The sequence below is a fragment of the Chamaea fasciata genome, unplaced genomic scaffold (genome assembly GCF_029207755.1).
Source record: "Chamaea fasciata isolate MVZ Bird 193981 ecotype frontalis unplaced genomic scaffold, bChaFas1.0.hap1 SCAF_14, whole genome shotgun sequence".
Classification (NCBI taxonomy): Eukaryota; Metazoa; Chordata; class Aves; order Passeriformes; family Sylviidae; genus Chamaea; species Chamaea fasciata.
In genome coordinates this window covers 10,096,538-10,108,889 of record NW_027094099.1, presented here as the reverse complement: position 1 = coordinate 10,108,889, position 12,352 = coordinate 10,096,538, and the positions used below count along the sequence as shown (strand labels likewise).

Below are 12,352 nucleotides of genomic sequence, written 5' to 3'. Positions count from 1 at the left end.
AGGTCAGAATTTGTCAGTAATGTCAATGATATCTTCCCCGAGTCCTACCTAGAACTTACTTTTGCTTAGTACAACTGAGTACATTCTCTCATTAATTATTCCTTATAAATTTTAATTGGTTTTCTTTACATGGTCAGTGGATCAAATTTTGTCCTTTATAATGGTTTTGCATAAAATGCAAATGTTCTATGATGTAGATGTACAGCTGGGACTCAAGCAGGAGAGTACGGTGTTCGGATGACTCAAAATCCAACCTTGTTTCATTATTTGCTCATTCACTTAGTTTGTCATATCATACAGCTCATGAATAGCATTCATTTTTGTTGAAACTTTCACACCTGCACAAAGATACCTATGAAATATCACTAGGAGAAAAGTTGTCCTATATAATATAATGTATTCCTAATGCTTTACTTGGCCTGCAGGTGTTCCTCCAAGATTATCATTAATTACAGCAGTAATTATCCTACTTGTGGAGAGTAGAAAACTGAATGTTTAGCAAGGTCCTTCCAATTTTTGGAATGCTTCAGTTTAATCTTCCTTTTTTACAGAACACTCCAAACAAAACAATGTCCAGGACCTGAAGAGAAAAAGCACTGAACAGCCCTGCAAACACTGCAAGGTCCCCTTCGTCCACCTGGGCAGCTCATTGCACACCTGGTCTCTCTTCTATTACAGTAAAGGGAAAAGAAGAGACAGACACTAACAAATCATCATCTTTATTTCAATTTCAATTTTCCCTGTCAATATGTTTTAGTAAATCAATATTTATACTGAAAGATATATTTAATATGGGGGGGAAAGGACTTTTATAATCAATGGGTTTTCTTTTAGTTGCTTCTTCAGAAATATATTTTGATAATAGCAACTGCTCATTACAATACAAACCAGAAAAAGCATTCATGTACTGTGGCATGGGAAGTACTGCCAGTTCTACATGCTCTACATAGTTTCTTTAAAATTTTTGCGTTCTTTAAGCCTCAACAAAAACCAAAGCTCCTTTTCCAGGTTTGGTAGCAAACAGACTATTATTCTCCACTGCTAACCTTTGGCCATCCGTTTGGTAATAAGCTTTTTTTACATTTTTGAGGAAAGTGTTCAGCTTGTCAGTAGGCACCATTGACACAGTGCAGCCACCCCATCCAGCTCCAGTCAGACGTGACCCAATGGCCCCAAACTGCCTAAAAGAAAATAACAGGGGAAAAAAATAATGTAAAATAAACCAAAAAGAGGTACTTTGTCATATATAAAATTTTTATAGAAAACTCAGATTGTTTTGAGTATTCCCATGTCATCAGACTTTTCTGATGTTCACTTGCTTGTATGTAACACTGCAGCAATTTGCAGTTACCCTTTTGGACCAAAGAAAATGCTGACTCTTTAAACTGCAATATAGTCATTTCTATCAGTTCCAAAAGCCCCCCTGTTTCGTAATGCTTCAGCATCAGCTGTTTTTAGGATCACAGCACAGCTGAGATGAAGAAAGCAGGAGAAGAAAGGAACTGTGTTAGCAACATTCATAAGACATCAGAAGTGAAAACAGAAATACATGACAAAAATAACAAAAGAGGGTTCATAAACTAATTGCACAGGATGTAGGCATGCAAGCCATTTTCTAATGTGGCAAAGACAAATAGCTCTATTCTTCCAGGACAGATCTAAACCATGCTGAAGATTCACAGGCTTCTGCAGGACTGCTGAGCGTGCCAGTCAAGCAAAGGAGACTTCAGAGACTCTCAAAAAGTCATAGAGTCACTGCACTCTGTGTAAATAAACTCACATAAACTTCTGTTCATGCTGAATGAACAGAGTTGGGTAGTTGCTCATGAACTTAAGACTGACAGCAGCAGAGGTAAAATATGAATGTAATCCCAAAAGAAAAAAAATGCTCATAATGAGGAGTGTGAACTGAAGGAACAATGACAAATAAATGACATGCGAAATATAAACGATTCCCAGCCTCAAGATACTGGCCTGCTAGAAATGTCCTAGTGCAAATCCCATGCTGTAATGCTGCAAGACTCAGATGCCATCTCATTAGAATTAAGAATTGTTTTCAATAGTTTGCTTACCTGTGTTCCTGATCTTTATTTAGACTCAGAAAAAGTAGGAAAATACCATGTAATAAGTTACTTTGGGGCTTTTCTAACCTAGTGAGAACAGGACCAGTCAGATTTAGAAAACTCATCTGAAATCTTATTCTTTTGGGAGATCTAATCTGACTTACAAACACTTTTGATGTGTTTCCAATAGCCATGCACAGAGAGATTCACCAGCCCTAGAATATGTTAGAGGGAGAGACAACATCATGTGAATAGCATTGGAAAATGACAGCTCATTTGGAGTGGGCTGTTGTAGTTTTTCATGTGTGCATTTTATGTTAAATTAATCTGGTGTAGTGCTGAGTTAGTAGAGGTTAGGTTATATTTCAAGCAAGTACTTGCATATGTGTTTGATTCTAAACACATCTCTTCTTGAACAGAAACACTTTCTTCAGTGTGTCTGTGTGGTGCCACCCTTCATATTGACTCGATTTTATGTTCATTCTGCATTTCCTGTTGGTGTTTTATTTTACTTGTTGTTATTCCTGTAAGCCACTCATTCTCTGATGCAATTTTGGTAGGTTCTAGTCCATGGAGCAACCTCCTAAAATGAGCAGGATCCAATCCAGTCTCAGTTGCAATCAATAAGGAAATTCCCATTGACTTTATAAGACCCAATCCTCTTTTCAGAGTCTGTTAAATCAACTGTCTGTACTCATTTAGTCTGTTACCTCAGACAGAACTTTGTATTTCAGATGGTGTCTGGCTTTTATTTTGGTAGGCAACTGAAATCCCTTCAGAATTGTTCTGAACCTTTTATTGATTTCATAATTCTCTGTGGTCATGCTCATGCCTCATTTTTACTGAGTCATTTTCGAATACTTAGTTGAAATAAAGCATAAAGTAGAGAGAAAACATGCTTGTTGCTGAGCTGAAGTCACTGTGTTTCAAAATACTGTGGCTTAACAGTGTTAAATGTGGTGATAGCAGCCACTTGGGGCTGCTGAGGAACCTGATGGGCAGCGCTGCACCATCTGAAACCCGGGTACCTGATACTACACGGATCCAAGAGGGAGCACCTAATTCAGCATCTGCAGGAGATGTGGTGCCTGGGAGGTATCTAGATCAAACACAAGGAAGTTGTCTTTGGAACAGGTCTGAAACTGCTTCATTAAAGTTTTAATCAGTTCAATACTAAGCTGGACCCCTCTGGTAAAGTGGGATTCCTGGCCAGACACTCCTCTTGTGCACTGGCATCTGGATGGGTTTTGGAAGAGGAGTGTGACCAGACAATCCTGAGGATGGGGAGCTCAGCTGTGCAGTGGGAGGTGGGGAAAGGCCCCGTGTGCTGCTGGGCTGCAGCACCACAACACCGAATGCAGGGAGAAGGGGAATGGGGCTGGAGTCCAGTGCTGGGGACACTCAGCTCCCAGTCCCACATTCTGGCCTTCGGTTCTGCAAGTGTTTATGTATCTTGTTCCAGGCTTCACTGGACACAAAGAGAATTAGCTTATGGGGATGTAAATGAGAGCAAAAATATGAGTACTGCAGCAAAGGAAAGAAGAGTAAAAGAATAAAAAAGAGTAAAACTGAAAATCACATAGTTTAGTATATGGAAAGTAGGCAAGACATGGCAGTAGTCCATTTTAAAAATAACTGTGCTTTTAAGAGGTGAAACCCCCCCAAGCAGTATTGTTAATTTGAAATACTTAAAATTATGAAGTAGCTTTTCTGAAAGCATGGAGTTAACATGGTAAGATTTAAATATATAAATGGGGGGGATTGTGCTTATTCTGCTTTGCAGTTTAGCTTGCATTTGAATAGCAACTTTAAGCATTTCTGGCTTTGTTGAAATTTCAAATTATGCCATGATCACAGGCTCTGCAGCTTTAAGAAATCATCAGTGGAAATGGTAAGAGTCTTGATAAAATGCAGAATTGTGTTGGCTACCATAATGCATCTGGATGTAATGTACAATCTGTATCTTTTAAAAGTGGTCAGAGGGAATTCAGCTGTCTGTCGTGTAAGAGGCATGGCTGGGAATACAAAAATTATCAGGATTTATACCACCAAAAGATGGAGAATTAGAAAATGAAAGTAAGTTATGTGCAACACTAAGGACTGAGAGATTTTCAAGAGTACCTAATTTACTTAGGAGCTCACATCCAATTTTTTGTCCGTTAATTGTTTAGTAAATCTGCTGTGTTACCTGCTTTAGAAGACTAACAGGTAAACCAGCCACTAACAGCATGAGGTGGGTTAGAGAAAGCACAAGTCTTCAATCTTTGCAAAATAAAAAAAAAACAACTGACCAACTCGTGGTTACAGTTTTCAGCACTACAAACCACAGCAAGTATGGATCCCTTTCTTTCTTGGCAGAGGTTATACAGTAAAACATAAAGATCTAGGCAAAACAGAAAACATCTGGATATGCAGATTATTCTTCACAGTTTAAGCCTTGTAAGGAGAGAGCAGCAGTAGACTCAGGCAATTCTGTGGAATGTATTTTTGGAAAAGCTTTTGAAAGTTACAGGGTGGCTGTATATCATCGTAAGGAAAGAATGTAATTTATGGAGTTCCTGGCCATTTCTATAATCATATCAGCCAACTCTTCCTAGAGTGACTAGTGATTTTATGTCCTTTAGGTTTTTCAATGTAAAACTTAAGAAAAGTGTTTTTTTTTTTTCCAAAAATTAAATGCTGGCTTAAGCTGCATTCATCCAGAATAGCTATACACTTTTAGAAATCTTATTACTGAATCAGAAAAAGATTTAATACTAAACCTCTAGAGAAGAAAGATGCATTTCTTAGGAAATATTCTTGGTGGGACAAGACTACAAAGAATAATGAACAAACAATTTCCTTTTTTCTGTGCAAAGAATACAATAAAAAAAAACCCAGATGAAATAATTTTAATACATAAACTTGAATGAAGTCTTTCCATGTGAAAAACATTCCACTGTGGTACTTAGCTCTGCCCATCATATGTTGTGGGCTTTTCTGCTGGTAAATCAGAAATCTGATGTAAAGTGGGCACATACATCACATTTTTTCCTTTACTATTTATATTTTGCTCCCTGGAACAGAAATGCTCTGATGAATTTTAATTTAGTTTAGAAAAATCCTAACTGCTGCTTTGCTTTTGGTGCTGTGGCTGTACTCCTGCTGGCCAGCCAGTGTCCCCCTGCCTGAGCTGGCTGGAGCTCTCTCACCATGGAAGCACAGAGCTCAGCCCAAATGGGGAACACAGTTTCCATTCCTGTGCTGAGCTTCCTGCTGCAAGAGGCTGTCGCTGCCATCCTCGCTGCTTCGCTGCCATGTGGCACAGGTAACTCCACACTGCAGAGCCCACCTGGCCAGGCTGTACCTGCCTGTTCTCCTCTGCACAGTTTCCTCCCAGCTTTTCTGAGAAGAGGCCCTGTCAGAATGCATTCCTCAGGTCTGCCAAGTGCAGTCACTGGATGCCACTGGCTGAGGCACCAGCTCTGGGCAGTCACTCTACCTAAAGCAATGCAGATGTTAATTGAAGTGCTGCCTCAAGAAGTGGCTGTGCCAATGCCTCACACGGGATCAAGACTTTGTTGCCCAAGATCTTTGATAATTCAGTAGAGCTCAGTTTCTGTCTTCAGCTGACCCCTGAGATAGTTATCCCCTCTCACACATGGATCAGCAGTTCCCTTTGAGCAGCTGGGATAACTCTGGTGGAACTGCCCTGCTGAGCGACTGTCACAGCTTATTGTATGATGTGATCACTATGTGATACAATAAACCGAATCAAAAAACTGAACACAGCCTGGGAGTTACACCCTGGACTGGGTCCCAGGAGAAGAATCAAAACTTGTTCCGCTCAGTGGCTATCGGGCTGCTTTGTGTTTTAGCACAAAACAGCACGTGTATCCCACATGCAAAATAATCTGTCAATGTCCAGAAGTCTTCTGTTCAGTTTTTGTAGCTTTCTGCCTCAGAGGCCATTCCGTCTTGTCTGCAAAAGAAATCAGATTCACCTAAATAATCATATTTTGTACTCTGTTGATTTACAAACCTGATAAATGGGTACTGTAACTTAAAAAATCCATGAGTGCAGAAGGAAAAAGCATATGGTAAATTGCATGCTTGTAAAATTCATATTTTCCTTCTAATTTCTCAGTTATTAAAAAAAAAAGCTGGTAAAGGTGGCAAGATATTTATTTTTTAAACTTCAAATTGAAACTGTTTATTTTCTTCAAGACTGAAAAGATGTAGGGAGAGGATGGGATATCTGCTTCTAAAAGACAGTGAAACAACACTTCTTGACCTCAGGCCTGCAAACACTTGTGTCACCCCACATTTCCCTTCTGGCAGGGTAGCAATGCTCTGGCTTAGGGCAGTTTCCCAAACTAAGCACACCCTTCTCCAAAGAGGAGGAACAATTAGGGGCACAAGTTAGGAGGGTGGTATCACCAGGGAGCCATTGTGGGACTGTGGGAAGCAGCTGGGATAGGATGGCTGGGGCAGAGGCAGGGATGGAGTAAAGGTGGGACAGCCCAGGTGGGCAACTGCTTATTTCCCCCAGCAACGGTTAAAATAATCACCAACCACTAAATCCCTTCTATAGGCACTGAATTTAGATCAAAGTTAGCATCAGGTGTCTGTCCTGGGATTAAATATACCATGAAAAGAGAAAAGAAGAAGGACTGAAATGTGTACATTGTTTGATGCTGACCCTGTGGGAGGGATGAAATGCTACGTGGGATGTGAGTACTAAATGCTTGTTTTACTTTATGGATTAACACATGACTGTACCAGATCTCATCATCCCCTGTAGCTGAGTCATGGAAACAACAGCCTGATACCACAACAACCTGTGTGTGGGAGAACAGAAGGGACAAAATGGCACTCGGGGAATGTGCTTTGGAATTGAGATTGTTCCCTCACGACCAAACTGAGTTAGAAAGGGATCACAGCTGAAAGAAGAATGCTGGGGCAGAGATGGGGCCTTAATTATACGTGGAAAGCTCAGACAGCACAGAGAGAAGTAGAGTGTCAGCCCTCATAACAGTTAGCACACTTGATTTTTAGACAGTGAAATGCTGTCCAACCCATCTGATATACTGGACAACTTATTTTTTAATTGGAAAAATGCAAGTAGCATTTTACTACATTTCATCATAATTCCAAGACAACCTAAGATTGTAGGACAGCTTGCTTATGCTCTGGAACTCCTGTGGCAGCAGGACTGAACTGGTTAAGAAACATGAAAAAGGTATATTTAGATTAGATATTGGAAAGAAATTCTTTCCTATGAGAGTGGTGAGGTACTGGAATAGGTTGCCCAGAGAAACTGTGGATGCCCCATCCCTGGAAGTATTCATGGCCCATTTGGATGGGGCTCTGAGCAACCTGGTCTGGTGCAAGGTGTCCCTGCCCATGGCAGGGGAGTTGGAACACGATAATCTTTAAGGTCCCTTCCAACTCAAACCATTTTATGATGCTACAAAGAAATCGAGAAAAAGTAACAGTCCAGATAGAACAAGTAAGATGATGTTTTAAGAAAACCACTTATGACTTCTTCTGCAACTTAAAAAAGAGTAGCCGACAGTCTAACGTAACACTTGTGACGATGAGTCAGTCCAAAAGCAGAATCTGTAATAAAGCCATAAACCGTAGCTTTCATCTGAAAGTACTACACAGATGTCAGCAGGGAAACAATTGACCATGTAATGTCCCTGCAGGAGATTAATTTTGTAAGAAGAGACAAGAATACTTTCATTTTAAGATTGCAATAGCCAAGGATGTCATATTTTCTTCTCAATTCGAGCTGTATTCTCCACAGATGATTACTCTTCCTTGTGGTCAGAACTTACAGGCAGATGTCGACCAGGCGATCCAGTTCAGGACAGCTGCACTCATACATCTCCCTGCAGCTGATATGGCTCTGCTTCATTAATTCTCCCAGCAGCTGGAGTGCATTGGCAGGTGCTTCGCTGCAAATCTTCTGAAATTCCAGCACTCTGGCAGCCTCACTGTACACGTGCTTTGCACGCTGGTATAGCTTAAAGGTGGAAACTACACAAAAGGAAAACTGCATTATTATTCACTACAAAAGCAACATATGAAAACATAACAAAATTGTGGGGTTTTAGCAATTTATCCTTTATATGAGAACTCTCTAGGCTGAAAGTCTTCTGCAAAAGATCGCCTACATCTTCTTTAAAAGCCCTAATAAAAAATAATGTTTAGAGGTTATCAAAATGGAATGTACACATCTTTTTTAGTTTTGCATGTGCTCTGGTTATTTGCTGTGCCACTGAACAGGCTCAGTGTTTTGTCCTCTTACTTTGCAGAGGCAAGGCAGAAGCGCAAGGGTTGGCAGTGACAGCATTAGCGCATTAATGTGAAGATTTCAGGTTTTCAAATAGCAGCAGAACAGAGGCAGGAGAACACCTGGAGGGTCCCCAGTGCCCTGCAGGCAGCTGTCAGCCAGCACCTGCTGGCCCAGGGCCTTGTCTGTGGCTGCTCCAGGCCAAATCTGCATCAATTATGGAACTGTGCAGATGGACCTTTGCTTGAGAAAAAAAAAAACAGCCACCAAACCACAAAAATCATCACCCACTTTTTTTCTTTTTTTTTCTTTTCTCAACAATGCAGGCTTACTGTGACTGCAGATAATACTGGATTAAAAGTACAGTGAAGAGAACAGGTGCTTTCACTTTGGTTTTCAGGGTATATTTTTGGTACAGGCTACTTGCCAAAGCACTGGTGCTGCCTGTGTGGATATGAAGAGATGTCAAGCCCAGACAGATTCTGGCTAGTACTGACCTACTGAGATCAAAGACTAAGTGCAAGGATTTCGGCTAAACTTTTCCTATTGTGCCGTAAGAAAGCAATTCTGCTGGGAAGGGTGAGGGGGGTGTCCAAACCTGTGTGGCTGTCAGGGTAGAGACCTCCATCAAGCCTGAATAATGGGGCGTAAAAAGGAAGGAGATGGTTGTGATTAAAGACACCACAAGCCACCCATATTTACAGGAAGGTTTGGTTTGCAACTAATATCTGAGAATTGATCTGCTGTTCCCAAGCTTGTGCTGTAGTTCATTGTTTTCCTCTCCCAATATAGTTCTGTTTGCTTTAATACCATGGCTACTATTTAGCAAGTATTGTTCACCAGAAGCATGCATGACATAATTTAATTTATGACTAAATTGGTTTGCGTGAGCTGTTTGGGTGGCAAGTATTAATGGACTTTAACCTCCACATGGAGCACCTACTGCACTGTTTCCTTATTTTAGCACAGCAAAGATCTTGCTAGAGCACTTCAGAACATCCTTCATCTTCTCCTTTAGAGTGAAGTTTCTCTCTCAATTCAGCTCCTGGTCTCTCTTGCTTTCTAAAATGGCTGATAAAACACTCAAATAGAGGTGAAAGGAGAAGCAAGACCAGCCCTTTATTTAAAATAGAACTTGCTGTCTGACTGAGACCCAGAGAGTTCCTACTTGGCTGTTCTTTGGAGACTGCCAAGTTCTGGAACCACTTCTGTCACTTTCAGTAATCTACCTTTGCAAATACATGTAGAAATCTTCCTTGAAAGATTGGAAAGAAAATTAGGTCCAATATGAAGTCTCTTGTGTTGTACACTCCAGGCAGCAACCCTTACAGACTAAAACTTCATCAGCACCTCTATAAAGCCTTTTTATTTCTCCAGAGTATTTCACAACTGTAAATGCTGAAAATAGTGCTGAGACACAAGTAGTCTAAAATGAGACAGAAACATTTAACATAGCAATGTTCTGCTACTGCTGATATTGCTTCTGCTCCTATTTATTTTGTAATTCAATACAGCCTGCTACTGAGAAACCCTGTGCTGTTTGTCATGTGAACAGGCCTTCTGAAAGCATTTCAAACTAGGACAGAAATGAGAAAATTGAGTGCCCCCCCAAACATGGACTTGAGAGTATCACACAGGAAGAGCATATTTTGGTTTCTGATTCTGTTGCTGCTGGAGTTAGTTGCACTGTGTTTTGCAAAGTGGTGCCTCGGTATTTTTGAATGCTGAAGAAAGGCAGCTTGGCCTATTTTTAAGGGTGGTTTCTCTTTAAATATTCTTTTCTTATGAGGCATTGTTTTAGAGCAAGGAGATTTCTAAATGTGCATTCGTTTAGGGAATATCTAAAGTTGCGTGAGAGATTGCCATAGCTCACACTCTCTTGTAAATCACCATTGAACAGTAGTAACCCAAAGAATGAACTGAAAACATGTCTGGTTTCAATTGTCGGGCCACAGACTTGCCAAAGGCTGTGATTGATTCGGAGACCACCCTTTGGTAGAGCAATGCTCCACTGGCCAGATTACCTTAAAATCTCTGGGGTTGTGTTGTGCTCGTCATGTCGGGAATTGGCGACCACAACGGGCGCTGGGCTCTGGCTGCCAGCCAGGGACCTGAGCTGTGTCCTGGGCAGCGCTGGCTCCTGGGAGAGCCTCTCGGTGGAGGGGGAATTTGCTACCTTGACACAGCTTCCTCTGGCTGGGAACACGCTCCTTCCAGGCAGCAGAGTGGCTGTGGGTAATTTGCAGACTCCTTTGCAGACGTTTACCAAATTAGTACCGGTTAAAGGCTGGGATCCTGGCATTAGCTATTGGTCTGTTATAGGCAGCATTTTATTTCAAAAAAATTATGTTTGTGTTTAAGAATTTTCGTTATAGCTTGCTTTTCTTCTCAGGCAGTTTTCTTTGCAGGCAAAAATGTCTACAGGACAGCAAACAGCTCGGTACTCTCTAAGCCTTATTCTAAAATAATGAAATGATTCACGTATTTTCAGCTTTCAACACCTAATTCCTCTGATAATACAGAAACCTTCTTCTATCTCTTCTGTTTGGATGAGTAGTCCAAACAAACCCTCTGTGCCTAACTGAAGAGAGAGTACAGGAGATATTTCTAAAATCATGTCTATATTGGAATCTGTTTGCTACATCACAGCTTGTGTATTGGCTCCATTGATTTCCTAAGCCATACTCTGTCACGGTTAAAAGAAACAAAACCAGAGAGCCCACACCCGATTAGTTTTTACCTGAGCCAAGGCTGGAGTGGTCTGAAAGAGGAAAAGCTGAAGCCCTCAAAGAAACCCTTGCAGGATTGCATAGAACTGGGTTATATGGTCTCACCCTCTGTGGTGCTCAAAGGAGAGCATAAAAAACAGGGTTTGGGGAACTAATGCCAGATTCTGAAAAGCATATGGATCCTTAAATCTACTATAATGCATGGAATTAGGTAATTAATTAGACCAAAAATGTAAATGTACCTTCCTAATCCACTCAACTATAATAAAGGCCTGGTTTCTCCCACTTCAACTTTCTTCTGAGTTCTCTGAGCTGTGCTCCTGCAGAGGATTTCTGTCAGGTCACCCATGAACACGTAAATTCAGTTCACTTACAAACCACCAAATGACCTTGAAAGACTGGTGCCATTCTCCAGGGCACTAATAGATAGTATTGCAGCAAGAACCTTCCAAGTTGCTGTGATCCAGCAGACTAATGTTAATGAAAGCTTGTTCAAAAGCCATATAAAATCCCTTAACAGACAAAAATCTGGGCTATTAGTCCCAAATAATTGAGGGTTAACTAAATATAACAGAAATGTTTACTGTAGATTTTCAACTGTATGGTCATATTTTTAATTTTAGCTTTACAAAAATTGTGCAAACCTGTCCAGTCCATTTAAAGGAATTTTTTTTCCTGTATAAGTAAATGTTGTGGCTTCTCAGCAACTCATATTATTTGTTACAACTTCAACTTCAGCAGATTCCTTTCTTTAGAGGCTTCCTGTACAATTCTATCTGACCTTTAGCTAAAGACCAACCTCTCCAGGCAATATATTTTTGTTCTAGTTGCTTTGGCAGCTTCTAAAGATATATTTCACTGTAGATTAATGAGCTACACATGGGTGATGGGACTGTTAGAAATTTACAACCGGAAAAACTCACGGACACGCAGTTGTGTAGGGGACAGTTTCTAGCACCATTATTCACGTGGAATTGTACCCTCCTCTGTTAGACATCCTGCTGATTGAACATGATGAGGGTGAAGGTTTCTGGCTCATAATGTATATAAGAAAATGCTGCCAGATGGCTTTAATTTGAGCCAGATTGTGAACCCCCTACTTGAAGTGGGGAACAGTTACTCTGCTGGGACTGCTCAAGTAACTGTTTGCAATCTGGCTTTCTGAAAATAAACCAGGGGACGAGTCATCGCTGGATTTGATGACACATTTAGCAGACACCTGTTTTGAGATTATGATAACTACTGGTTTAAAGTGATTTTTCCTCCAGAGGCATGATGGC

General features: G+C 40.7%; 1 protein-coding gene across 1 annotated transcript in view; it reads right to left on the bottom strand.

Annotated features, from left to right (window-relative positions):
- Nucleotides 1-541: 541 nt before the first annotated feature.
- GALK2 (galactokinase 2) overlaps nucleotides 542-12,352 on the bottom strand; it is a 46,132-nt gene continuing 34,321 nt past the window's right edge. The window contains exons 9-10 of the mRNA XM_066196423.1: nucleotides 7,886-8,087; nucleotides 542-1,181 (exon numbers count right to left, since the gene is read on the bottom strand). Coding sequence (XP_066052520.1) covers nucleotides 974-1,181; nucleotides 7,886-8,087 — 410 coding nt within the window. The 3' untranslated portion in view covers nucleotides 542-973. The remainder of the gene's footprint in view (nucleotides 1,182-7,885; nucleotides 8,088-12,352) is intronic.